The sequence below is a fragment of the Lampris incognitus genome, chromosome 10 (genome assembly GCF_029633865.1).
Source record: "Lampris incognitus isolate fLamInc1 chromosome 10, fLamInc1.hap2, whole genome shotgun sequence".
Classification (NCBI taxonomy): Eukaryota; Metazoa; Chordata; class Actinopteri; order Lampriformes; family Lampridae; genus Lampris; species Lampris incognitus.
This window is the reverse complement of record NC_079220.1, coordinates 1,296,863-1,322,931: the sequence shown is the minus strand read 5'-3', so window position 1 is coordinate 1,322,931 and position 26,069 is coordinate 1,296,863. Positions and strand designations below refer to the sequence as shown.

Sequence of the window (26,069 nt, the reverse complement as noted above, 5' to 3'; positions counted from 1 at the left end):
TAAACACAAAAACAACACACAAAAAAGAAAAAGAAAAAGAAAAACACAAAACAAAAAGGAAAAAGAAATAGATAGAACTGGCAGAAATAGCACTTGCATAGCAACTGACAGTAATTGACAGTGTTTTGGTCACTCACTGACCCTTAGGCTATTGCATTCTGACACATATTGTGCCACAAGGTGTGACCTTTGACCCTCTCTTAAAATAAGTGGCCATTGTTCTTTCTCACCCAGGAGTAGAACATTTGGAATCTGGTTTTCAGATGTCTCCTGGTATTTTTCTCTTATGTTCTGGAACTTCTCACAATTTAGCAGGAAGTACATCTCTGTCCCCACCTCACCTGCTGTACAGTGACCACATATTCTTTGCTCTTTTGGTAGCCAGATGTTTTGTGTGTCTGCCCTTTTCAGTGGCTAGACTGTGGTCAGTGAGCCTGTACTTGGTAAGGATGTGTCTGTGCTGACTGTCTCTGACAGTGGACAGACAGTCAGCCAGTTTGTCTTCTCTTTTTATGGCCCCATAACATCCTCATTTGTGTTGTCATTTGGTTTCTGTGTCCCATTGTTCCACATATGAGTTGTTGCATTGTGTGATGATGTGGTTTCCTCTAGTCTGTGGTTGGTCAGCATCGCTAGTTTGAAACTCATCTGTGTCAGTGGTTATGGGGTCAGTTAGTTTCACAACCAGCGGACTGAGGGGACTCTTTCCTAGCTCTTGGATTTGGACTCCTTTAAACTACAGTGTGTCATGGGGACTTGATTTAAGGTGCGTCCAGAATTTAAATTATCTTTTTTGGATATTTATAATCAATGGGAAACGGCCTCCTTCTGCCCTGCATGCATTTGTTGTTTGTGTTTTCCTTTGTACATTTAGAAATTTTCGACAGAATTCTGCATGCAGGGTTTCTATTGGATGTTTGTCCCATCTAGTGTAGTCTGCCTGACTGTGTAGACCCCGTACTTCACTTCCATATACTGCAATGAGCAAGAGAACACTGTCAAAGATTTTGGACCAGATTTAAATTGGGGTGTCTGTTTTATAGAAGTTTATTTTTATTGCATAGAAAGCTCTTTGGGCTTTTTCTTTAAGAACATTCACTGCCAGACCAAAGCTTCCTGAGGCACTGACCCCCATTCCCAGGTCATCATAATTTAACGTGTGCTCTAGGGTGGTGTTACAAAAACACCAAACAAAAACGCACAGAGAGGTAGTGGTGGGGATAAGGTACAGAGAGGTAGTGGTGGGGGTAAGGGGCAGAGAGGTATTGGTGGGGATAAGGTACAGAGAGGTATTGGTGGGGATAAGGTACAGAGAGGTAATGGTGGGGATAAGGTACAGAGAGGTATTGGTGGGGATAAGGTACAGAGAGGTAGTGGTGGGGATAAGGTACAGAGAGGTAATGGTGGGGGTAAGGTACAGAGAGGTAATGGTGGGGATAAGGTACAGAGAGGTAGTGGTGGGGATAAGGTACAGAGAGGTAGTGGTGGGGATAAGGTACAGAGAGGTAGTGGTGGGGGTAAGGGGCAGAGAGGTATTGGTGGGGATAAGGTACAGAGAGGTAGTGGTGGGGGTAAGGGGCAGAGAGGTATTGGTGGGGATAAGGTACAGAGAGGTAGTGGTGGGGATAAGGTACAGAGAGGTATTGGTGGGGATAAGGTACAGAGAGGTAATGGTGGGGATAAGGTACAGAGAGGTAATGGTGGGGATAAGGTGCAGAGAGGTAATGGTGGGGATAAGGTACAGAGAGGTAATGGTGGGGATAAGGTACAGAGAGGTATTGGTGGGGATAAGGTACAGAGAGGTAATGGTGGGGATAAGGTACAGAGAGGTAATGGTGGGGATAAGGTACGGAGAGGTAGTGGTGGGGGTAAGGTACAGAGAGGTAGTGGTGGGGATAAGATACAGAGAGGTAGTGGTGGGGATAAGGTACAGAGAGGTAGTGGTGGGGATAAGATACAGAGAGGTAGTGGTGGGGATAAGGTACGGAGAGGTAGTGGTGGGGATAAGGTACAGAGAGGTAGTGGTGGGGATAAGGTACAGAGAGGTAATGGTGGGGATAAGGTACAGAGAGGTAGTGGTGGGGATAAGGTACAGAGAGGTAGTGGTGGGGATAAGGTACAGAGAGGTAGTGGTGGGGATAAGGTACAGAGAGGTAGTGGTGGGGATAAGGTACAGAGAGGTAATGGTGGGGATAAGGTACAGAGAGGTAGTGGTGGGGATAAGGTACAGAGAGGTAGTGGTGGGGATAAGGTACAGAGAGGTAGTGGTGGGGATAAGGTACAGAGAGGTAGTGGTGGGGATAAGGTACAGAGAGGTAGTGGTGGGGATAAGGTACAGAGAGGTAGTGGTGGGGATAAGATACAGAGAGGTAGTGGTGGGGATAAGGTACAGAGAGGTAGTGGTGGGGATAAGGTACAGAGAGGTAGTGGTGGGGGTAAGGGGCAGAGAGGTAGTGGTGGGGATAAGGTACAGAGAGGTAGTGGTGGGGGTAAGGGGCAGAGAGGTAGTGGTGGGGATAAGGTACGGAGAAGTAGTGGTGGGGATAAGGTACAGAGAGGTAATGGTGGGGATAAGGTACAGAGAGGTAATGGTGGGGATAAGGTACAGAGAGGTAGTGGTGGGGATAAGGTACAGAGAGGTAGTGGTGGGGATAAGGTACAGAGAGGTAGTGGTGGGGATAAGGTACAGAGAGGTAGTGGTGGGGATAAGGTACAGAGAGGTAGTGGTGGGGATAAGGTACAGAGAGGTAATGGTGGGGATAAGGTACAGAGAGGTATTGGTGGGGATAAGGTACAGAGAGGTAGTGGTGGGGATAAGGTACAGAGAGGTAGTGGTGGGGATAAGGTACAGAGAGGTAATGGTGGGGATAAGGTACAGAGAGGTAGTGGTGGGGATAAGGTACAGAGAGGTAGTGGTGGGGATAAGGTACAGAGAGGTAGTGGTGGGGATAAGGTACAGAGAGGTAGTGGTGGGGATAAGGTACAGAGAGGTAGTGGTGGGGGTAAGGTACAGAGAGGTAATGGTGGGGATAAGGTACAGAGAGGTAGTGGTGGGGATAAGATACAGAGAGGTAGTGGTGGGGATAGGGTACAGAGAGGTAGTGGTGGGGGTAAGGGGCAGAGAGGTAGTGGTGGGGATAAGGTACAGAGAGGTAGTGGTGGGGGTAAGGGGCAGAGAGGTAGTGGTGGGGATAAGGTACGGAGAAGTAGTGGTGGGGATAAGGTACATCACTTAGATGAGTGATGAAACGTTTCTCTCATTAAATGTGTTCAGATGAACTGATTCAACTTTCTGTGATTTTCTTACCTGGATTATTGAGCATGCATGAAGATATTTTGACCCATTTTGGTGAGGATTGCCGTAAACTTGTACGTGAGTATGAGCAAACGGTGCATAAGATAGCAGACTACAGGAACCAGCTGAGAGTCAGCCTCGGATGTAGACAGAGCATAATTACACCTAAGAGCCTGCAAATTAAATCTTCGGTCAAGGCCCAACGAGCGAACAAGATCCTCCAGAAGACACAGAGCCAGCTGTTGAACAGGTGAGACAAACTAATTTTACCATCGACGCTTTGAAAGCCAAAGAGCAGCAGATCCGACAGAGACTCATGTCACGTCTAGATGAGACCACTTTCCAATGTGTGATTGAGTTCACGGATAAATAAGGCTCATCTAGCTCAACATAGAAAGTCGATAAACAGAAGAAGTTCGACCTACTTGCTGCACGCCAGAGACATCGGCAGACAACCGACGGCGCCCTCAACAGCAGACAGACAGATGCCAGACACACGCCGGCGATGTGGACAAGTGGATGAAGAATCCATCCGACAGACAACTCACCCAGGTGGAGAAAGACATCCTTGCTAAGGGACAGAATCAAGGGCTGTCACGCTGAGGCAAATCCCGCTAGTGGAACTGATCACAGCCGCGGAATCAGCGATCCGTAAAAACATCGTGAAACCGGAAGTAGAGCAACTGCGGACGAAAGTGTCAGCCTACCTCAGCCTCAGTAACATCTCAGCCTGCCTCAGCCTCAGCCTGCCTCAGCCTGCCTCAGCCTCAGTAATGTCTCAGCCTGCCTCAGCCTCAGTAACATCTCAGCCTGCCACAGCCTCAGCCTGCCTCAGCCTGCCTCAGCCTCAGTAATGTCTCAGCCTGCCTCAGCCTCAGTAATGTCTCAGCCTGCCTCAGCCTCAGTAATGTCTCAGCCTGCCTCAGCCTCAGTAACGTCTCAGCCTGCCTCAGCCTCAGTAATGTCTCAGCCTGCCTCAGCCTCAGTAACGTCTCAGCCTGCCTCAGCCTCAGTAATGTCTCAGCCTGCCTCAGCCTCAGTAACATCTCAGCCTGCCTCAGCCTCAGCCTGCCTCAGCCTGCCTCAGCCTCAGCCTGCCTCAGCCTCAGTAACGTCTCAGCCTGCCTCAGCCTCAGTAACGTCTCAGCCTGTCTCAGCCTCAGTAATGTCTCAGCCTGCCTCAGCCTCAGTAACGTCTCAGCCTGCCTCAGCCTCAGTAATGTCTCAGCCTGCCTCAGCCTCAGTAATGTCTCAACCTGCCTCAGCCTCAGTAACGTCTCAGCCTGCCTCAGCCTCAGTAACGTCTCAGCCTGCCTCAGCCTCAGTAACGTCTCAGCCTGCCTCAGCCTCAGTAATGTCTCAGCCTGCCTCAGCCTCAGTAACATCTCAGCCTGCCTCAGCCTCAGCCTGCCTCAGCCTGCCTCAGCCTCAGTAATGTCTCAGCCTGCCTCAGCCTCAGTAACATCTCAGCCTGCCACAGCCTCAGCCTGCCTCAGCCTGCCTCAGCCTCAGTAATGTCTCAGCCTGCCTCAGCCTCAGTAACGTCTCAGCCTGCCTCAGCCTCAGTAACGTCTCAGCCTGCCTCAGCCTCAGTAATGTCTCAGCCTGCCTCAGCCTCAGTAACGTCTCAGCCTGCCTCAGCCTCAGTAACATCTCAGCCTGCCTCAGCCTCAGCCTGCCTCAGCCTGCCTCAGCCTCAGTAACATCTCAGCCTGCCTCAGCCTCAGTAACGTCTCAGCCTGCCTCAGCCTCAGTAACGTCTCAGCCTGCCTCAGCCTGCCTCAGCCTCAGTAACATCTCAGCCTGCCTCAGCCTCAGTAACGTCTCAGCCTGCCTCAGCCTCAGTAACGTCTCAGCCTGCCTCAGCCTCAGTAACATCTCAGCCTGCCTCAGCAACGTCTCAGCCTGCCTCAGCCTCAGTAACATCTCAGCCTGCCTCAGCCTCAGCCTGCCTCAGCCTGCCTCAGCCTCAGTAACGTCTCAGCCTGCCTCAGCCTCAGTAACGTCTCAGCCTGCCTCAGCCTCAGTAACGTCTCAGCCTGCCTCAGCCTCAGTAACGTCTCAGCCTGCCTCAGCCTCAGTAACATCTCAGCCTGCCTCAGCCTCAGTAATGTCTCAGCCTGCCTCAGCCTCAGTAACATCTCAGCCTGCCCCAGCCTCAGCCTGCCTCAGCCTGCCTCAGCCTCAGTAACATCTCAGCCTGCCTCAGCCTCAGTAACGTCTCAGCCTGCCTCAGCCTCAGTAACGTCTCAGCCTGCCTCAGCCTCAGTAACATCTCAGCCTGCCTCAGCCTCAGTAACGTCTCAGCCTGCCTCAGCCTCAGTAACGTCTCAGCCTGCCTCAGCCTCAGTAACGTCTCAGCCTGCCTCAGCCTCAGTAACGTCTCAGCCTGCCTCAGCCTCAGTAACGTCTCAGCCTGCCTCAGCCTCAGTAATGTCTCAGCCTGCCTCAGCAATGCAAAGGTGCCGCCATTCAACATCAGCAGAGACAAGAGGAAATGCTCTCACGACTCTCAGTAAGGACAATAACATCATCTTCGTTCCGGTAGACAAAGGTAGATGCACTCGTGTATTAAACCAGGCAGACTATCATGAGAAAGTTATGACGTTACTGTTACGTTTAAGTAACTTGCGGACCGCAGCTTCAGTTCGAACACTTCACCTTTATTGTGTGCCGCACATCAAAACTTATTTTCGACATACTGTCGTAAAAACTGCCGTGCCAACTGCGGCAACCACAGCCTCGACAGTGTATCTCATACAAACAACATTTCTCCTTCGCCCTTAGTAAACCACAGAAACAACACAGTTGTGATTGTGCCTTAGCTCCAAACCTAAGGAGGTGACCTGGTAGACTGCCAGTTACCAGCATAGCTGTGTGGCTTATTCTGCTACATAACAGACTATGCTCTGAACTCTAATCTAAGAAGTCAAAGGTCTGTGACATAGTCTTTGAGGTAACTTAGCCTGACCCGAACTCGGGCCAGACGGGCTTCTGGTTCAGTCAGGGGTTCTGCTGGCTCAGGTGGGCACCCAGCTGGAGCCTGCAGCTGTTCAGCAGCGAAATCGAGGTCCCCGACCGTAGAGCCACTGTAGAGCGACCGTAGTGCCCCAGTTCTCGTCAGTTCCTGGGTTTGTGATGAGGGAGGTGCCACCTTCCGAAGCCGTCTTGCGTCCCACCGTAATCCATCAGAGAGGCGGAAGGTGGCTGTTCCCCAGCTGATCAGGGACCTGCACCAGCGTGTACCAAAAGGAGAGCAGTTTGTGGTTCCGGCTGGGTCGGTTAACCCGGACACTGTCCAGCACAGTGAAGAGAGGTGGTCTCACCCTCCTTCTCCTGTCAAACTGCTGTTTCATTCGACGCTGACAATCTGTGACCTTGCCGCTCTGTTGGGGTGCCCCAACGACTCCAAAGAGGATACATATCTGAGTTTCATCACCAGCCAGTCAGACTAGCTTGGTCTATTCAGAAAGGCACGAACTGATGAAGCCTCTTGGATGAGAGGCGAAACGTTTTCACGGATATATACCAAGTCCAGTTGCACTCGATTCAATTCCTTTGGAGAACCATGACCTGGATGAATGAGAACATTCACAGACTCTGTTGGGGTGCTGCGGCTGGTGTAACAACTGCAGGTGTTGGCAGCTGATCCAGGGGAAGCTGCAGCTTACGCCTCATCATCAAAAAGGCTGGGGTTGGGAGCTGCCAGGAGTGGAGTGTGGTGTTGCCCGGTAGTGCAGCAGGATGCCGAGCAGTACAGCTGAGAAGGGAAGACCATCCGCCAGGTGTGCTCTGACACCGTTTTTCAGTGTTTGGTGGAAGTCTTTGTTTGTAGATGATGGGGCACTGTGGAAAAGAGACAAGAATGTTGAATATGTTATGAAACACTGCAGGAAACAAGAGTGGAGCAATTGGCTTTGCAATAGGGATTTAGTTTTTCGGTTGATAAAACACACTTTTCTTTACAAGGAAGAAAATTGGAGCAGAGGTCAAACTGTGTTTATATGGCAAGGAGCTGGAAAGGATAGGCTCATTCAGATGGTTAGGTATTTGGTTTGATGCTAGGCTCACTTGGGAAGTGCATATCGATAAAATTGTGAATAAGTGTAAAAAGGTTCTAAATGTGATGAGATGTTTGGTGGGACAGGGGCGTTGTAGTGGTGGGGGGACCTACCAGGGCCCAGAAGGGAGGGGGCCCCTTGAGAAGCCTGGAATTAAAAGTTTGTTTTGGTTTGCAAATTTTTATTTCTAACTAATTAGTGTCATAACTTCAGTTAAAATTGACTCAATACATCAGTTGAGGGACTTATAGAAACTAGTGGAGGCTCTCTGAGGCCCCTCTCACCCCTTACAAAAGGTGCAAAATGGTTTAGTCCACCTCTCATGAGCATTTCTCAATGCAGCTCATCTAGTCCCGTCGCGAGTGACTGCTGATACAAGCACAAGCACAAGCACAGATCAGATCAACAATGTCCCAGGAGAGGCTGAACAGCCTGGCACTACTTTCACTTGAAAGCCGATTAGCAAAACGATTGGACTTTAAAGATCTAATCAATGACTTTGCAAACAAGAAGTCCTGTAACTGGACATTTACTATGGAATAAACATCATGGATGTCAGCATCAGTACCCCAAGGTGCTTCAAAGTTTTGTTTTTGTCAATCACTGCATGGTAGTTAAGTTAGGTTAAACTAGATTAATATACTGTGTGTGACAACCCCGGGGTCAGCCCGGCTTCAGCACCATGGCCAGTGACCCAGCACAGCCCAGAAACGCACCAGGCCTCAATGAGAGGGAGACTGAGCGACACACTTGGCCCCAAGCGGAGGCTGATGAGGAGCCCCAGGATAAAAGGGAGCCAGAGACAGTCGCCTGGGGGGGGGGGGGGAGAAAGCTAGAGTCGTGTTGGCTGCCCAGCGTAGGAGCCAACGAAGACGGGAGTCAGCCGGCTCAAACGAGGAGCGGTACTCGTGTTGAGCGTTCTTTCGGTTTGTCTTGTGAATAAATGCCCACAGCGGGCTCAACCTGCCGACGGTCTCTGTTTCGTTGCTGGGTCGGGTGCTAAGTTTCCCCGTGGTTGTCACATGTGATTGTAAATAACATTCAACATGCTAGAGCTAAACAAAGTGATGCGTGAGAGACAAAAGACGAAAGGGGCCCACAGAGACTGCTTATGTATAGGGCCCAGAATTTTGTGCTACACCCCCGGGTGGGAACAGACTGGGGATCTGACACATCTGCTTTGAAAGCTATATATATAGGTTTAATAAAATCAGCTCTGGATTATAGATGTGTGGCATGTGCATTGGTGTCTAAACCCTTGTTGGGAAACTTGGATAGAATACAAGTACAAGCATTAAGGACATGTAGTTAGGCTTTTCAAACAACATCTGCCATGTTGGGGGGAATGCTCTTGGAGTTAAGAAGACAGCAAATTATGATGACATACTGGGTCAGTTTATAAGGATATAATAACCATCTTACAATAAGTGCTATTGAGCCATGCTGGGAACAGGAAAAAAATGCCAACAACGAGCTTGGGTCATTAAAACGAAGGCTAGTGACATGGGTATACTGGTTCTATAAGCTAGACCTCCTTGGTTTTTGCCGCAGCCAGAGATCTTAGCCTCCTTGAATTAATCAGAGATGAATGTCGGGAAAATTGCAAGATCATTAGTTCATACATCAGAAGGAATTATTATGGTTATTTACAGGGTTATACAGATGGTTCTAAAGACCCTCAGACAGGAAGACCAGCAGCAGTAACAGTGATCCCTAAGCGTCATGTTTAGTATGGGAGGAGACTTGACGATGATACATCTGTTTTTGCATGTGAAATGATGGTTTTAGCTTTGCAATGGGTAGAGGATGTGAGGCCAGAGAGAGGGGGAATTGCATCAGATCCGTGTGCAGTATGATGCTAGGCTTAAAACTTTACAACTCCAGGAGTAGAGAGGATTTATTGTTTGAAATACTACAACCACTATGCAGAATTCCAACAAATGTGTTTGTCTGTTAGTTTTGTGTGGGTCCCTGCCCATGTTGGAATCTTTCGCTTCTGGTTTGGGAAGATGGCTGTTTGCAGCGGCCTCACCCAGTACCATCCATACAGTGTCTTTGTCCACGTCTGTTTTGTCTTCGTTTGATGGCTGGGAGAGCTGGCATTGGATCGGCTGGGAGAGTGGGGCAGGCTAAGCTAACTGCTAGCCCATGCAGACCGGCAGTTCCGATAACACCGAGGACGGTCTGGCAGTGGCCTCACCTGGCGTTGACTGTGGTGTTTTTGATGTTGTCATGGGGAGTGCGGGGAGGCATATTGAGGGTGTCTGGCTAGGAGAGCTGGTGCTGGATCAGCTGGGAGAGCTTGGTCTGCTTCGTCCGGTGAGCTGAGAGACCACAGCCCCTGCCTGGAGCTGCGCACGAGGAGGAAATGCCGAGGGTGGTCTGACAGGATGCAGAAGTGGGACAGGCTAAGCTAACTGCTAGCCCATGCAGACCGGCGGTTCTGACAGTCATCCTGGCTAGCTTTCGTTCCCTTGGACAGTGATTTCTGTTTAGTTTGGATATGTGTGTTAGTATGGATATGTGTGTTGTTGAAGTTTTGGGTGTGTTTTTGTCTTTGTGTTGTACTGCTGTGGGCTGGGGGGGGCATTTTGTTTCATTTCATGTTCGCAAGTACATGAAGTGAAATGACAAATAAAATGTTCCTGATTCCTGTTCCTTAATTGACGGACATGAGGAGGTGAATAAAGCAGCAAAAAGGGCCCTGAAGAGAGGGAGTAATCACATTCAAGTGAATATCAGTAAACCAGAAGCTAAAGCGGTGATTAAGGAACAAAGGCCCTTGTGAAAAAGGCCCAACAACGCCTGCATTTCCTGAGGAGGCTGAGGAGCGTCCGTCTATCCACCAAAATCCTCACCAACTTCTACCACTGCACCATAGAGAGCATCCTGACCATCTGCATCTCAGTGTGGTACGGCAACTGCACCTCAGTAGACCAGAAAGCTCTGCAGCGGGTCGTCAAGGTGGCCCAGCACATCACCGGTACCCAGCTCCCAGCCATAAAAGACATTTATCACAAACGCTGCCTTCGAAGGGGTCTGGGCATCAGCAGAGATCCCACCCACCCCAACCATGGACTGTTCTCCCCCTGCGCTCTGGGAGGCACTACAGGAGCCTCAGAGCCCGCACTACCAGGCTCAAAAACAGCTCCTTTCCACAAGCTGTTACCCACCTGAACCTGGCTACCCACTGAATGTCTGTAGATATTTTTGAATATTTTGTACTCCAGCTCTCTTTTAACTTACTTTTAGCTTTAAAAAAATACTAAGAGTACCTGGGGGTGTATACAGACAATAAACTGGACTGGACTAAGAACACTGACTGATGCCCTCTACAAGAAGGGACAGAGCCGTCTCTACTGTTTGAGGGGGCTGAGGTCCTTCAACATCTGCCAGACGATGCTCAGGATGTGGTGTGAGTCTGTGGTGGCAGTGCTCTCCTGTTTGCTGTTGTGTGTTGGGGCAGCAGGTTGAGGGTAGCGGATGCAAACAGGCTCAATAAACTGATCCACAAGGCCGGTGACGCTGTGGGGCTGGAGCTGGACTCTGGCGGCGGTTTCTGAGAGGAGGATGCTGTTGAAGTTATGTGGCATCATGGACAATGTCTCCCACACACTCCATGACACGCTGATTGGGCACAGGAGTACTTTTAGTAATAGACTCATTCTGCTAAAAAGCACCACAGAGCGCCACAGGAGGTCATTCCTGCGTGTGGCCATCAGACTTTACATCTCCTCCCTCAGACTCAGACTGTCAGACACTCTGAGTCAATGGTCATTGGACTGCCCTGTCGGGTTTTGTTTGTGCTGCTTGTTGTGTGCTGTGGTAGTGCAGTATAGATAGGCTGTTATGTGCACCATGCTTGTTGATATATTTTGTTCTTATTTCTGTTTCTTATTTATCATTTATTTCTATTTGTTTCTGTTTCTATTTTCTTATCTTGTATCTTGTTGTTTTTAGGTACTAGAGTGTGAGTGTCTGTAATAGGACCCAATTTCCCCTCGGGGATGAATAAAGTATACTGATTCTGATTCTGATTCTTTTGGTCTTCATCAGTGTATATCATACTGTGTTTGTTGTGGTCTTCATCAGTATATATCTTATACTGTGTTTGCTGTGGTCTTCATCAGTGTATATCTTATACGGTGTTTGCTGTGGTCTTCATCAGTATATATCTTATACTGTGTTTGCTGTGGTCTTCATGTGTGTATATCTTATACTGTGTTTGCTGTGTTTGTGTGTGTCTGTCTTGCACTGTTTGGTGAAGCTGCAGCCCTCATTTCATTTTTAACATGTGCCTGCACATTGTTTTAATGACAATACATTGAATTGAATTGAAATAAAAAAGATGTGGCAAAACAAACGGGATAAAGGAAGTAAAGGAAGATATCTTTTTAAAAATAAACCAGTAGTTTGGAGTGCATGGTCTCGAGGACGAGATAAGAAAGAGGAGAGGGTTATAACAACATGAAGGAATGGTCATACTGGTCTACAAAGTGCCCACTGTGGGGTTGAAAAGCATGACAATGGAAAGTGTGAGTATCGTGGAGAGGAAGGAACAGTGGACCATGTATTGTTGCATTGCCAGAAATATGACTCAGAAAGAGAGGTTCTGAAAAATGCACCGAGAGACTGGAGGATCAGTAATATTCCAAAAATATCTTCAGGTGACAAGTGTTGGAGACATAGTATTTAACCCCATCAAGAATAATGCTGCCAGAGTATTTGACCCCATCAAGAATAATGCTGCCAGAGTATTTAACCCCATCAAGAATAATGCTGCCAGAGTATTTCACCCCATAAAGAATAATGCTGCCAGAGTATTTGACCCATCAAGAATAATGCAGCCAGAGTATTTAACCCATCAAGAATAATGCTGCCAAAGTATTTAACCCCATCAAGAATAATGCTGCCAGAGTATTTAACCAATCAAGAATAATGCTGCCAGAGTATTTCACCCCATCAAGAATAATGCTGCCAGAGTATTTCACCCATCAAGAATAATGCTGCCAGAGTATTTAACCCATCAAGAATAATGCTGCCAAAGTATTTAACCCCATCAAGAATAATGCAGCCAGAGTATTTAACCCATCAAGAATAATGCTGCCAAAGTATTTAACCCCATCAAGAATAATGCTGCCAGAGTATTTAACCCATCAAGAATAATGCTGCCAGAGTATTTAACCCATTAAGAATAATGCTGCCAGAGTATTTCACCCCATCAAGAATAATGCTGCCAGAGTATTTAACCCTATCAAGAATAATGCTGCCAGAGTATTTCACCCCATCAAGAATAATGCTGCCAGAGTATTTAACCCCATCAAGAATAATGCTGCCAGAGTATTTAACCCCATCAAGAATGATGCTGCTAGAGTATTTAACCCCATCAAGAATGATGCTGCTAGAGTATTTCACCCCATCAAGAATAATGCTGCCAGAGTATTTCACCCCATCAAGAATAATGCTGCCAGAGTATTTAACCCCATCAAGGATAATGCTGCCAGAGTATTTAACCCATTAAGAATAATGCTGCCAGAGTATTTCACCCCATCAAGAATAATGCTGCCAGAGTATTTAACCCCATCAAGAATAATGCTGCCAGAGTATTTAACCAATCAAGAATAATGCTGCCAGAGTATTTAACCCATCAAGAATAATGCTGCCAAAGTATTTAACCCCATCAAGAATAATGCTGCCAGAGTATTTAACCCATTAAGAATAATGCTGCCAGAGTATTTCACCCCATCAAGAATAATGCTGCCAGAGTATTTCACCCCATCAAGAATAATGCTGCCAGAGTATTTAACGCCATCAAGAATGATGCTGCTAGAGTGTTTAACCCATCAAGAATAATGCTGCCAGAGTATTTAACCCCATCAAGAATGATGCTGCTAGAGTATTTAACCCCATCAAGAATGATGCTGCCAGAGTATTTAACCCATTAAGAATAATGCTGCCAGAGTATTTAACCCCATCAAGAATAATGCTGCCAGAGTATTTAACCCCATCAAGAATAATGCTGCCAGAGTATTTAACCCCATCAAGAATAATGCTGCCAGAGTATTTGACCCCATCAAGAATAATGCTGCCAGAGTATTTAACCCCATCAAGAATAATGCTGCCAGAGTATTTCACCCCATAAAGAATAATGCTGCCAGAGTATTTGACCCATCAAGAATAATGCAGCCAGAGTATTTAACCCATCAAGAATAATGCTGCCAAAGTATTTAACCCCATCAAGAATAATGCTGCCAGAGTATTTAACCAATCAAGAATAATGCTGCCAGAGTATTTCACCCCATCAAGAATAATGCTGCCAGAGTATTTCACCCATCAAGAATAATGCTGCCAGAGTATTTAACCCATCAAGAATAATGCTGCCAAAGTATTTAACCCCATCAAGAATAATGCAGCCAGAGTATTTAACCCATCAAGAATAATGCTGCCAAAGTATTTAACCCCATCAAGAATAATGCTGCCAGAGTATTTAACCCATCAAGAATAATGCTGCCAGAGTATTTAACCCATTAAGAATAATGCTGCCAGAGTATTTCACCCCATCAAGAATAATGCTGCCAGAGTATTTAACCCTATCAAGAATAATGCTGCCAGAGTATTTCACCCCATCAAGAATAATGCTGCCAGAGTATTTAACCCCATCAAGAATAATGCTGCCAGAGTATTTAACCCCATCAAGAATGATGCTGCTAGAGTATTTAACCCCATCAAGAATGATGCTGCTAGAGTATTTCACCCCATCAAGAATAATGCTGCCAGAGTATTTCACCCCATCAAGAATAATGCTGCCAGAGTATTTAACCCCATCAAGGATAATGCTGCCAGAGTATTTAACCCATTAAGAATAATGCTGCCAGAGTATTTCACCCCATCAAGAATAATGCTGCCAGAGTATTTAACCCCATCAAGAATAATGCTGCCAGAGTATTTAACCAATCAAGAATAATGCTGCCAGAGTATTTAACCCATCAAGAATAATGCTGCCAAAGTATTTAACCCCATCAAGAATAATGCTGCCAGAGTATTTAACCCATTAAGAATAATGCTGCCAGAGTATTTCACCCCATCAAGAATAATGCTGCCAGAGTATTTCACCCCATCAAGAATAATGCTGCCAGAGTATTTAACGCCATCAAGAATGATGCTGCTAGAGTGTTTAACCCATCAAGAATAATGCTGCCAGAGTATTTAACCCCATCAAGAATGATGCTGCTAGAGTATTTAACCCCATCAAGAATGATGCTGCCAGAGTATTTAACCCATTAAGAATAATGCTGCCAGAGTATTTAACCCCATCAAGAATAATGCTGCCAGAGTATTTAACCCCATCAAGAATAATGCTGCCAGAGTATTTAACCCATCAAGAATAATGCTGCCAGAGTATTTAACCCATTAAGAATAATGCTGCCAGAGTATTTCACCCCATCAAGAATAATGCTGCCAGAGTATTTAACCCTATCAAGAATAATGCTGCCAGAGTATTTCACCCCATCAAGAATAATGCTGCCAGAGTATTTAACCCCATCAAGAATAATGCTGCCAGAGTATTTCACCCCATCAAGAATAATGCTGCCAGAGTATTTAACCCCATCAAGAATGATGCTGCTAGAGTATTTAACCCCATCAAGAATGATGCTGCCAGAGTATTTAACCCATTAAGAATAATGCTGCCAAGGTATTTAACCCCATCAAGAATAATGCTGCCAGAGTATTTAACCCCATCAAGAATAATGCTGCCAGAGTATTTAACCCCATCAAGAATAATGCTGCCAGAGTATTTCACCCCATCAAGAATAATGCTGCCAGAGTATTTCACCCCATCAAGAATAATGCTGCCAGAGTATTTAACCCCATCAAGAATAATGCTGCCAGAGTATTTAACCCATTAAGAATAATGCTGCCAGAGTATTTCACCCCATCAAGAATAATGCTGCCAGAGTATTTAACCCCATCAAGAATGATGACTAGAATCTGAAAGAGCTTAGATGTATGTATTTATTTTCATTTATTACTAATTAATGCATTGTAAATGCTTTTGTAGTGTTTAGTAATTATAAAGTGTTACTGTCTCAGGCATCCAGATGGCGTAGCGGTCTATTCCGTTGCCTACCAACACTGGGATTGCCGGTTCGAATCCCCGTGTTACCTCGAGCTTGGTCAGGCGTCCTTACAGACACAACTAGCCGTGTCTGCAGTTGGGAAGCCGGATGTGGATGTGTGTCCTGGTCGCTGCACTAGCGCCTTCTCTGGTCGGTCGGGCGCCTGTTCGGGTGGAGGGGGAACTGGGGGGAATAGTGTGATCCTCCCACAGGCTACGTCCCCTGGTGAAACTGCTCACTGACAGGTGAAAAGAAGTGGCTGGTGACTCCATATGCATCGGAGGAGACATGTGGTAGTCTGCAGTTCTCCCTGGATCAGCAGGGGGGGTGGAACAGTGACCGGCACGGCTCAGAAGAGAGGAGGGATTGGAAGATTGGGGTATTTGGCTGAGTACAGTTGGGGGAAGAGTGGGGTAATTGGCCGGGTACAATTGGGGAGAAAAATGGGGAAAAATCCCCCCCTAAAAAAAGTGTTACTGTCTCTTCTCTTTAGGAGGGCTGCTGATTATCTTTGACCTCTGACCTTCAGACTGTCCTCCGCCTCCTCCCTTAGGGGCGCGGTTTGTGGACACCCCGGGCTGTTACCACAGTGATGAGCTCCTCCCTGCTTGGTGGAGGTAATACTGCTTCTGCTCACTGAAAAATTGCAATAAGTATCATAATAATTATGGAAGTAGTATATCTATTAGTACTACTAACAGTCTTATTTCTATAGTACAATGTAGAATAGTCCCAGCATGATGCTGACGATGGTGAGTATTGCCAAACAGAAACTAATATAATACAAGAAGCAAAAGTATCTGTGTTACAGTACTTGTAGTGATACTACTACTAGTAGTAGTAGTAGTAGTAGTTGTAGTTGTAGTAGAATTAGTAGTATTTGCAGGATCAGGAGCAGTAGTAACACTGAAAATGATAGTCATAGTAGTGTATTGGTGGTAGTTGTATTAGTAGTACCAGGATTATCAATAATACTCACACTACTTGTACTATCTGTGTAGCAGGAGCAGCATATTTATGATGATGATGTTAAGAGTTGTTTTCTCATGCCAGTTTCACTGTAACCATGACGAATGTTTCTGTTAGTGGTAGTACTTTGATATCATGTATTTATTAAAGACAACATTATCAAAGTATAAATATTTCATATTGACTGTATAGTGATAGTACTGTGAATATAGTGTTTATATATATACACACACACGCACACATATATATGTATAATTGCCAGGTTAGTGATGGTATAAGTATTTCTTCCTGACAGTATCATGATTGAGGTGACAGTACTTGCAGTAATATTTTTCTTCTTTGTGGTCTATGCCTCAGAAGCAGGTCTGGGTTTGGTTCTGGTGGAGTTTGAATTTGAGTACCAGGGCCGGGATGGTGCGCTGGTCTCCATCAAACCCAATGAGCGTTACATCCTGCTGGACAAAACCAACGACCACTGGTGGCAGGTGAGGAAAGACCAGCGTCACAAACCCTTCTACATCCCTGCCAAGTACGTCAAGGAGCTCCCCACCTCACTCCCTTCCCTGCTGGATTTCACCCACCCGCCCACACTCGACATGCCGCCGCTGCTGCCGCCTCTGGCCACCACGCCCAAACCCATCCCGGTTCCGGTTCCCAAGACGTCCGAGGAGCTGGTGGGTGGCAGAACCAAGCCAGGTGATGAGGTGACTATCCGTCTGCGGCCTGACTCTACTGCCCACCGCAGGACGGAGAACCGCATGTCCACCTTTGGTGTGATGCTGGACTCTAATGACCCGCCGCCATCCAGATGGGTTGCCGACGTGCCACTTGACGTCCCTGGTGACTCAGAAAGCAAAACCGGCAGTGAAGGAACTACAAACATGGTTGACAGCAGCCTTGGAAGGAAGAGGCAGAGTGTATTGGGAAGTGTGGGTAAATCTGTCTCTCTGGATGAGCCAGGCGGGGCCGCCGACCCCATTCCCCCCCACCGCCCTCACACCCAGCCCATACCAGTGGAGACACCAACAGTTCCCAGTATGGGAGCAGGCACGAAGCAGGCAGACTCCCCCAGAGCCTCCTCTCAGCACCAGGAGAGCCACGAGGAAGAGGAGGAAGAGGAGGTGGCAGAGGAGGAGTTTAGTGAGGAGGAGGAGAAAGACTGCTGCAAGGAGGAAGATTCACACCACATCTATGAATCCATTCAGGACCTGAACCTGGACCTGGACTCCCTGAGAACATCCGAGACTCCTCACTCACAGGTAGAGAAAACACACACACACACACACACACACACACACACACACACACACACACACACTCACAGTTTCCACCTAACAGTGGATGCTCTTCATCATGGCTAGGAAGGTACTTGGTGTGTCATCAGGTCAGAGGAAGGAAGACAAGGAGACTTGGTGGTGGAATGAGGAAGTACAGCAAAGTATACAGAGGAAGAGGTTGGCAAAGAAGAAGTGGGATAGTCAGAGAGATGAAGAAAGTAGACAGGAGTATAAGGAGATGAAGTGTAAAGCGAAGAGAGAGGTGGCAAAGGCAAAGGAAAAGGTGTATGGTGAGTTGTATGACAGGTTAGACACTAAGGAAGGAGAAAAGGACTTGTACCGATTGGCTAGACAGAGGGACCAAGCTGGGAAGGATGTGCAGCAAGTTAGGGTGATCAAGGATAGAGATGGAAATGTGCTGACAAGTGAGGAGAGTGTGCTGAGAAGGTGGAAGGAGGACTTTGAGGGGCTGATGAATGAAGAAGATGAGAGAGAGAGAGAGAGAGAGAAGGGTGGATGATGTGGGGATAGTGAATCAGGAAGTTCAGTGGATTAGCAAGGAGGAAGTGAGGGCAGCTATGAAGAGGATGAAGAGTGGAAATGGAAACGAATGGTCCACTGTGGCGACCCCTAATGGGAGCAGCCGAAAATAGTAGTAGTAGTAGTAGTAGTAGTAGTAGTAGTAGTAGTAGTAGTAGTAGTAGTAGAGCCTCATCACAACACTTTATGTTGCATGTGTATTTCAGGACATGTCAGGGGACTCTGCTGTAGAGACATGCAGCCATGTGCAGGACAAATGTAACTACAAGATGGTGGATGGTTGACAGGGAAGAGGCCCAGTTCTATCTTCCCATTTGAACAAACTGAACCCCTTGAAGTAAAATCTGTTTCAGACAGCATGAAGTCACCTACTGAATCAAATGCTGTCTTATGAAGTCACGCTGATGAATTCTAAGCAGCAATTTGCCCACAGGGGCAACACGGTTCATAGACTACTGCTACAGCCGTCATATGCATGCTGTCAGGAGACAGTGGTGAAGACAGGAAAGCTCACGTGCTGTTTGTTTCCTTTGTCCCTCACACAGCTGATCTGAGTCCAGTTTGAACACAGGAAGACATCACGGTGCTGTTTCCTTTGTCCCTCACACAGCTGATCTGAGTCCAGTTTGAACACAGGAAGACATCACGGTGCTGTTTCCTTTGTCCCTCACACACCTGATCTGAGTCCAGTTTGAACACAGGAAGAGATCAAAGTGGTGTTTCCTTTGTCCCTCACACAGCTGATCTGAGTCCAGTTTGAACACAGGAAGAGATCACGGAGGTTTTTCCTTTGTCCCTCACACAGCTGATCCGAGTCCAGTTTGAATACAGGAAGACATCACGGTGCTGTTTCCTTTGTCCCTCACACACCTGATCCGAGTCCAGTTTGACACAGGAAAGATCACGTGCTGTTTCCTTTGTCCCTCACACAGCTGATCTGAGTCCAGTTTGAACACAGGAAGACATCACGGTGCTGTTTCCTTTGTCCCTCACACACCTGATCTGAGTCCAGTTTGAACACAGGAAGAGATCAAAGTGGTGTTTCCTTTGTCCCTCACACAGCTGATCTGAGTCCAGTTTGAACACAGGAAGAGATCACGGAGGTTTTTCCTTTGTCCCTCACACAGCTGATCCGAGTCCAGTTTGAATACAGGAAGACATCACGGTGCTGTTTCCTTTGTCCCTCACACACCTGATCCGAGTCCAGTTTGACACAGGAAAGATCACGTGCTGTTTCCTTTGTCCCTCACACACCTGATCTGGGTCCAGTTTGAACACAGGAAGCGATCAAGGTGGTGTTTCCTTTGTCCCTCACACAGCTGATCTGAGTCCAGTTTGTCCCTCCCACACCTGATCCGAGTCCAGTTTGAACACAGGTAGACATCACGGTGCTGTTTCCTTTGTCCCTCACACACCTGATCTGAGTCCAGTTTGAACACAGGAAGACATCACGGTGCTGTTTCCTTTGTCCCTCACACACCTGATCTGGGTCCAGTTTGAACACAGGAAGCGATCAAGGTTGTGTTTCCTTTGTCCCTCACACAGCTGATCTGGGTCCAGTTTGAACACAGGAAGCGATCAAGGTGGTGTTTCCTTTGTCCCTCACACACCTGATCTGGGTCCAGTTTGAACACAGGAAGAGATCACGGAGGTTTTTCCTTTGTCCCTCACACAGCTGATCTGAGTCCAGTTTGAATACAGGAAGAGATCACGGTGCTGTTTCCTTTGTCCCTCACACACCTGATCTGAGTCCAGTTTGAACACAGGAAGCGATCAAGGTTGTGTTTCCTTTGTCCCTCACACAGCTGATCTGGGTCCAGTTTGAACACAGGAGGCGATCAAGGTTGTGTTTCCTTTGTCCCTCACACAGCTGATCTGGGTCCAGTTTGAACACAGGAAGCGATCAAGGTGGTGTTTCCTTTGTCCCTCACACAGCTGATCTGAGTCCAGTTTGTCCCTCACACACCTGATCCGAGCCCAGTTTGAACACAGAAAGACATCACTGTTCTGTTTCTTTTGTCCCTCACACAGCTGATCTGGGTCCAGCTTGTTTTTCAAATGTAGAAATAGAATAAGGGACCGTGAACTGTCCGCCATCTTGTGACTCCTGTACGTTAAAACGACATGCCGTCAGACTGCAGCAGTCTGAAAACATGGAGGAATGAAAGTCCCAGAGAAAACACAAGCGCAACAGTAAAGAGGTCAAAGGTTGCAAGGCTGTGACACTGGATGGAACAAAAAAGTCGTTCTTTTTCCTGTCTGTCAATTTGTAAAGGCTGTGTTTGTGTGTGTCTGTGTGTGTGTGTGTGTGTGTGTGTGTGTGTGTGTGTGTGTGTGTTAGCTTGTCACTGAGGTGTTTGTAAAGGAGAGAAAAAGAGAGATAGAGAGGAGTATGGCCAGCTGGTGATGTCACAGCAGGATGTGATGACGTCACAGCAGGAAGTGAGCCCGGCTCTGGGCTGAGCAGACAGGAAGGCTCTCAGGCTGAACAGGAAGTTGGAATCCAAACAGTAACACATTGCTCTCTAGAAGCTTCTCTGAACAGTTTGAACTGATTGACTCGCACAGATTCTGGCCTCACATTTAGATGCAGGTTAACCAGTCTGCTGCTGTCAGTCATGTGTCCTGCTCACTGTCTCCCAGTGTCCTGCTCACTGTCTCCCACTGCCCTACTCACTGTCTCCCACTGCCCTGCTCACTGTCTCCCAGTGTCCTGCTCACTGTGTCCCACTGCCCTGCTCACTGTGTCCCACTGCCCTGCTCACTGTCTCCCAGTGTCCTGCTCACTGTCTCCCACTGCCCTGCTCACTGTGTCCCACTGCCCTGCTCACTGTCTCCCAGTGTCCTGCTCACTGTCTCCCAGTGTCCTGCTCACTGTCTCCCACTGCCCTGCTCACTGTCTCCCAGTGTCCTGCTCACTGTGTCCCACTGCCCTGCTCACTGTGTCCCACTGCCCTGCTCACTGTCTCCCAGTGTCCTGCTCACTGTCTCCCACTGCCCTGCTCACTGTGTCCCAGTGTCCTGCTCACTGTCTCCCACTGCCCTGCTCACTGTCTCCCAGTGTCCTGCTCACTGTCTCCCAGTGTCCTGCTCACTGTGTCCCACTGCCCTGCTCACTGTCTCCCACTGCCCTGCTCACTGTCTCCCACTGCCCTGCTCACTGTGTCCCACTGCCCTGCTCACTGTCTCCCAGTGTCCTGCTCATTGTCTCCCAGTGTCCTGCTCACTGTGTCCCACTGCCTTGCTCACTGTCTCCCACTGCCCTGTTCACTGTCTCCCACTGCCCTGCTCACTGTCTCCCACTGTCCTGCTCACTGTCTCCCACTGCCCTGCTCACTGTCTCCCAGTGTCCTGCTCACTGTCTCTCAGTGAACCAGTGAGTTCTTGTCAATCATGTGTCCTGCTCACTGTCTCCCACTGCCCTGCTCACTGTCTCCCACTGTCCTGCTCCCTGTCTCCCACTGTCCTGCTCACTGTCTCCCAGTGAACCAGTGAGTTCTTGTCAATCATGTGTCCTGCTCACTGTCTCCCAGTGTCCTGCTCACTGTCTCCCAGTGAACCGGTGAGTTCTTGTCAATCATGTGTCCTGCTCACTGTCTCCCAGTGTCCTGCTCACTGTCTCCCAGTGAACCAGTTAGCTCCAAGTCAATCATGTGTCCTGTTCACTGCCTCCCAGTAAACCAGTTAGCTCCAAGTTAACCTGTGGGGTAGTTGTAATGAAATGATCAGCTGGTTAGTCTGAACTAAGGGACGTAGGCGCCCCTTGGTGGACACCACAGAACCCTTCTGGCTATTACAACACTGTACAACTGTGTGTGTCTGTGTGTGTGTGTGTGTGTGTGTGTGTGTGTGTGTATATGTGTGTGTGTGTATATGTGTGTGTGTGTGTGTGTGTGTGTGTGTGTGTGTGTGTGTGTGTGTGTGTGTGTGTGTGTGTTGGTGTACAGACTAACAAGTCTCTTTTGTATGTAGCTCTGCAAAGATCAGACCCTCAATCTGGCCCTGAATCTCCTGGTGTTATTTTAACCTACACCATGAAGCCAGAGAGGAACATGGTGTTATAACTGAACAAAATAAGACCCAGTGAGTAAAAACCTGAATGGTCCTTTAAATGTCATTTTCAATTCTCTGTGATCCTCCACTCTTTACACAGAGACAGAATAATGCTGATGTTTCTCTCATTGTTCCTCAGTAAAGAGTTAAGTAGGTCCTCAGTAAAGAGTTAATTAGTTCCTCAGTAAAGAGTTAATTAGTTCCTCAGTAAAGAGTTAGTTAGTTCCTCAGCAAAGAGTTAATTAGTTCCTCAGTAAAGAGTTAAGTAGTTCCTCAGTAAAGAGTTAATTAGTTCCTCAGTAAAGAGTTAGTTAGTTCCTCAGTAAAGAGTTAGTTGGTTCCTCAGTAAAGAGTTAGTTAGTTCCTCAGTAAAGAGTTAAGTAGTTCCTCAGTAAAGATTTAATTAGTTCCTCAGTAAAGAGTTAGTTAGTCCCTCAGTAAAGAGTTAGTTAGTTCCTCAGTAAAGAGTTAATTAGTTCCTCAGTAAAGAGTTAATTAGTTCCTCAGTAAAGAGTTAGTTAGTTCCTCAGTAAAGAGTTAGTTAGTTCCTCAGCAAAGAGTTAATTAGTTCCTCAGTAAAGAGTTAGTTCCTCAGTAAAGAGTTAGTTAGTTCCTCAGTAAAGAGTTAGTTAGTTCCTCAGTAAAGAGTTAATTAGTTCCTCAGTAAAGAGTTAGTTAGTTCCTCAGTAAAGAGTTAATTAGTTCCTCAGTAAAGAGTTAGTTAGTTCCTCAGTAAAGAGTTAGTTAGTTCCTCAGCAAAGAGTTAATTAGTTCCTCAGTAAAGAGTTAATTAGTTCCTCAGTAAAGAGTTAAAAGTTAGTTAGTTCCTCAGTAAAGAGTTAATTAGTTCCTCAGTAAAGAGTTAGTTAGTTCCTCAGTAAAGATTTAATTAGTTCCTCAGTAAAGAGTTGGTTAGTTCCTCAGTAAAGAATTAAGTAGTTCCTCGGCAAAGAGTTCATTAGTTCCTCGGCAAAGAGTTAATTAGTTCCTCAGTAAAGAGTTAATTAGTTCCTCAGTAAAGAGTTAAGTAGTTCCTCAGTAAAGAGTTAATTAGTTCCTCATTAAAGAGTTAAGTAGTTCCTCAGTAAAGAGTTAATTAGTTCCTCAGTAAAGAGTTAGTTAGTTCCTCAGTAAAGAGTTAGTTAGTTCGGCAGTAAAGAGTTAGTTAGTTCCTCAGTAAAGAGTTAATTAGTTCCTCATTAAAGAGTTAAGTAGTTCCTCAGTAAAGAGTTAATTAGTTCCTCAGTAAAGAGTTAGTTAGTTCCTCAGTAAAGAGTTAGTTAGTTCCTCAGTAAAGAGTTAATTAGTTCCTCAGTAAAGAGTTAAGTAGTTCCTCAGTAAAGATTTAATTAGTTCCTCAGTAAAGAGTTAGTTAGTTCCTCAGTAAAGAGTTAAGTAGTTCCTCAGTAAAGAGTTAATTAGTTCCTCAGTAAAGAGTTAATTAGTTCCTCAGTAAAGAGTTAAGTAGTTCCTCAGTAAAGATTTAATTAGTTCCTCAGTAAAGAGTTAGTTAGTTCCTCAGTAAAGAGTTAGTTAGTTAGTTCCTCAGCAAAGAGTTAGTTAGTTCCTCAGTAAAGAGTTAGTTAGTTCCTCAGTAAAGAGTTAATTAGTTCCTCAGTAAAGAGTTAGTTAGTTCCTCAGTAAAGAGTTAATTAGTTCCTCAGTAAAGAGTTAGTTAGTTCCTCAGTAAAGAGTTAGTTAGTTCCTCAGCAAAGACTTAATTAGTTCCTCAGCAAAGAGTTAGTTAGTTCCTCAGCAAAGACTTAATTAGTTCCTCAGTAAATAGTTAATTAGTTCCTCAGTAAAGAGTTAAATAGTTCCTCAGTAAAGAGTTAGTTAGTTCCTCAGTAAAGAGTTAATTAGTTCCTCAGTAAAGAGTTAGTTAGTTCCTCAGTAAAGAGTTAATTAGTTCCTCAGTAAAGAGTTATTTAGTTCCTCAGTAAAGAGTTAAGTAGTTCCTCGGCAAAGAGTTAATTAGTTCCTCGGCAAAGAGTTAATTAGTTCCTCAGTAAAGAGTTAAGTAGTTCCTCAGTAAAGAGTTAAGTAGTTCCTCAGTAAAGAGTTAATTAGTTCCTCATTAAAGAGTTAAGTAGTTCCTCAGTAAAGAGTTAATTAGTTCTTCAGTAAAGAGTTAGTTAGTTCCTCAGTAAAGAGTTAAGTAGTTCCTCAGTAAAGAGTTAATTAGTTCCTCAGTAAAGAGTTAATTAGTTCCTCAGTAAAAAGTAGTTCCTCAGTAAAGATTTAATTAGCTCCTCAGTAAAGAGTTAAGTAGTTCCTCAGTAAAAAGTTAATTAGTTCCTCAGTAAAGAGTTAATTAGTTCCTCAGTAAAGAGTTAGTTAGTTCCTCAGTAAAGAGTTAGTTAGTTCCTCAGCAAAGAGTTAATTAGTTCCTCAGTAAAGAGTTAATTAGTTCCTCAGTAAAGAGTTAAAAGTTAGTTAGTTCCTCAGTAAAGAGTTAATTAGTTCCTCAGTAAAGAGTTAGTTAGTTCCTCAGTAAAGATTTAATTAGTTCCTCAGTAAAGAGTTGGTTAGTTCCTCAGTAAAGAATTAAGTAGTTCCTCGGCAAAGAGTTAATTAGTTCCTCGGCAAAGAGTTAATTAGTTCCTCAGTAAAGAGTTAAGTAGTTCCTCAGTAAAGAGTTAAGTAGTTCCTCAGTAAAGAGTTAATTAGTTCCTCATTAAAGAGTTAAGTAGTTCCTCAGTAAAGAGTTAATTAGTTCCTCAGTAAAGAGTTAGTTAGTTCCTCAGTAAAGAGTTAGTTAGTTCGGCAGTAAAGAGTTAGTTAGTTCCTCAGTAAAGAGTTAATTAGTTCCTCATTAAAGAGTTAAGTAGTTCCTCAGTAAAGAGTTAATTAGTTCCTCAGTAAAGAGTTAGTTAGTTCCTCAGTAAAGAGTTAAAAGTTAGTTAGTTCCTCAGTAAAGAGTTAATTAGTTCCTCAGTAAAGAGTTAAGTAGTTCCTCAGTAAAGATTTAATTAGTTCCTCAGTAAAGAGTTAGTTAGTTCCTCAGTAAAGAGTTAAGTAGTTCCTCAGTAAAGAGTTAATTAGTTCCTCAGTAAAGAGTTAATTAGTTCCTCAGTAAAGAGTTAAGTAGTTCCTCAGTAAAGATTTAATTAGTTCCTCAGTAAAGAGTTAGTTAGTTCCTCAGTAAAGAGTTAGTTAGTTCCTCAGCAAAGAGTTAGTTAGTTCCTCAGTAAAGAGTTAGTTAGTTCCTCAGTAAAGAGTTAATTAGTTCCTCAGTAAAGAGTTAGTTAGTTCCTCAGTAAAGAGTTAATTAGTTCCTCAGTAAAGAGTTAGTTAGTTCCTCAGTAAAGAGTTAGTTAGTTCCTCAGCAAAGACTTAATTAGTTCCTCAGCAAAGAGTTAGTTAGTTCCTCAGCAAAGACTTAATTAGTTCCTCAGTAAATAGTTAATTAGTTCCTCAGTAAAGAGTTAAATAGTTCCTCAGTAAAGAGTTAGTTAGTTCCTCAGTAAAGAGTTAATTAGTTCCTCAGTAAAGAGTTAGTTAGTTCCTCAGTAAAGAGTTAATTAGTTCCTCAGTAAAGAGTTAGTTAGTTCCTCAGTAAAGAGTTAAGTAGTTCCTCGGCAAAGAGTTAATTAGTTCCTCGACAAAGAGTTAATTAGTTCCTCAGTAAAGAGTTAAGTAGTTCCTCAGTAAAGAGTTAAGTAGTTCCTCAGTAAAGAGTTAATTAGTTCCTCATTAAAGAGTTAAGTAGTTCCTCAGTAAAGAGTTAATTAGTTCTTCAGTAAAGAGTTAGTTA

The 26,069-nt window shown here is 45.6% G+C and overlaps 1 protein-coding gene across 1 annotated transcript in view; it reads left to right on the top strand.

The window, feature by feature from the left end:
• arhgap27l (Rho GTPase activating protein 27, like) overlaps window positions 1-26,069 on the top strand; it is a 108,670-nt gene that overhangs the window by 34,223 nt on the left and 48,378 nt on the right. Inside the window, exons 2-3 of the mRNA XM_056287552.1 lie at window positions 15,967-16,090; window positions 16,800-17,701. Coding sequence (XP_056143527.1) covers window positions 16,066-16,090; window positions 16,800-17,701 — 927 coding nt within the window. The 5' untranslated portion in view covers window positions 15,967-16,065. The remainder of the gene's footprint in view (window positions 1-15,966; window positions 16,091-16,799; window positions 17,702-26,069) is intronic.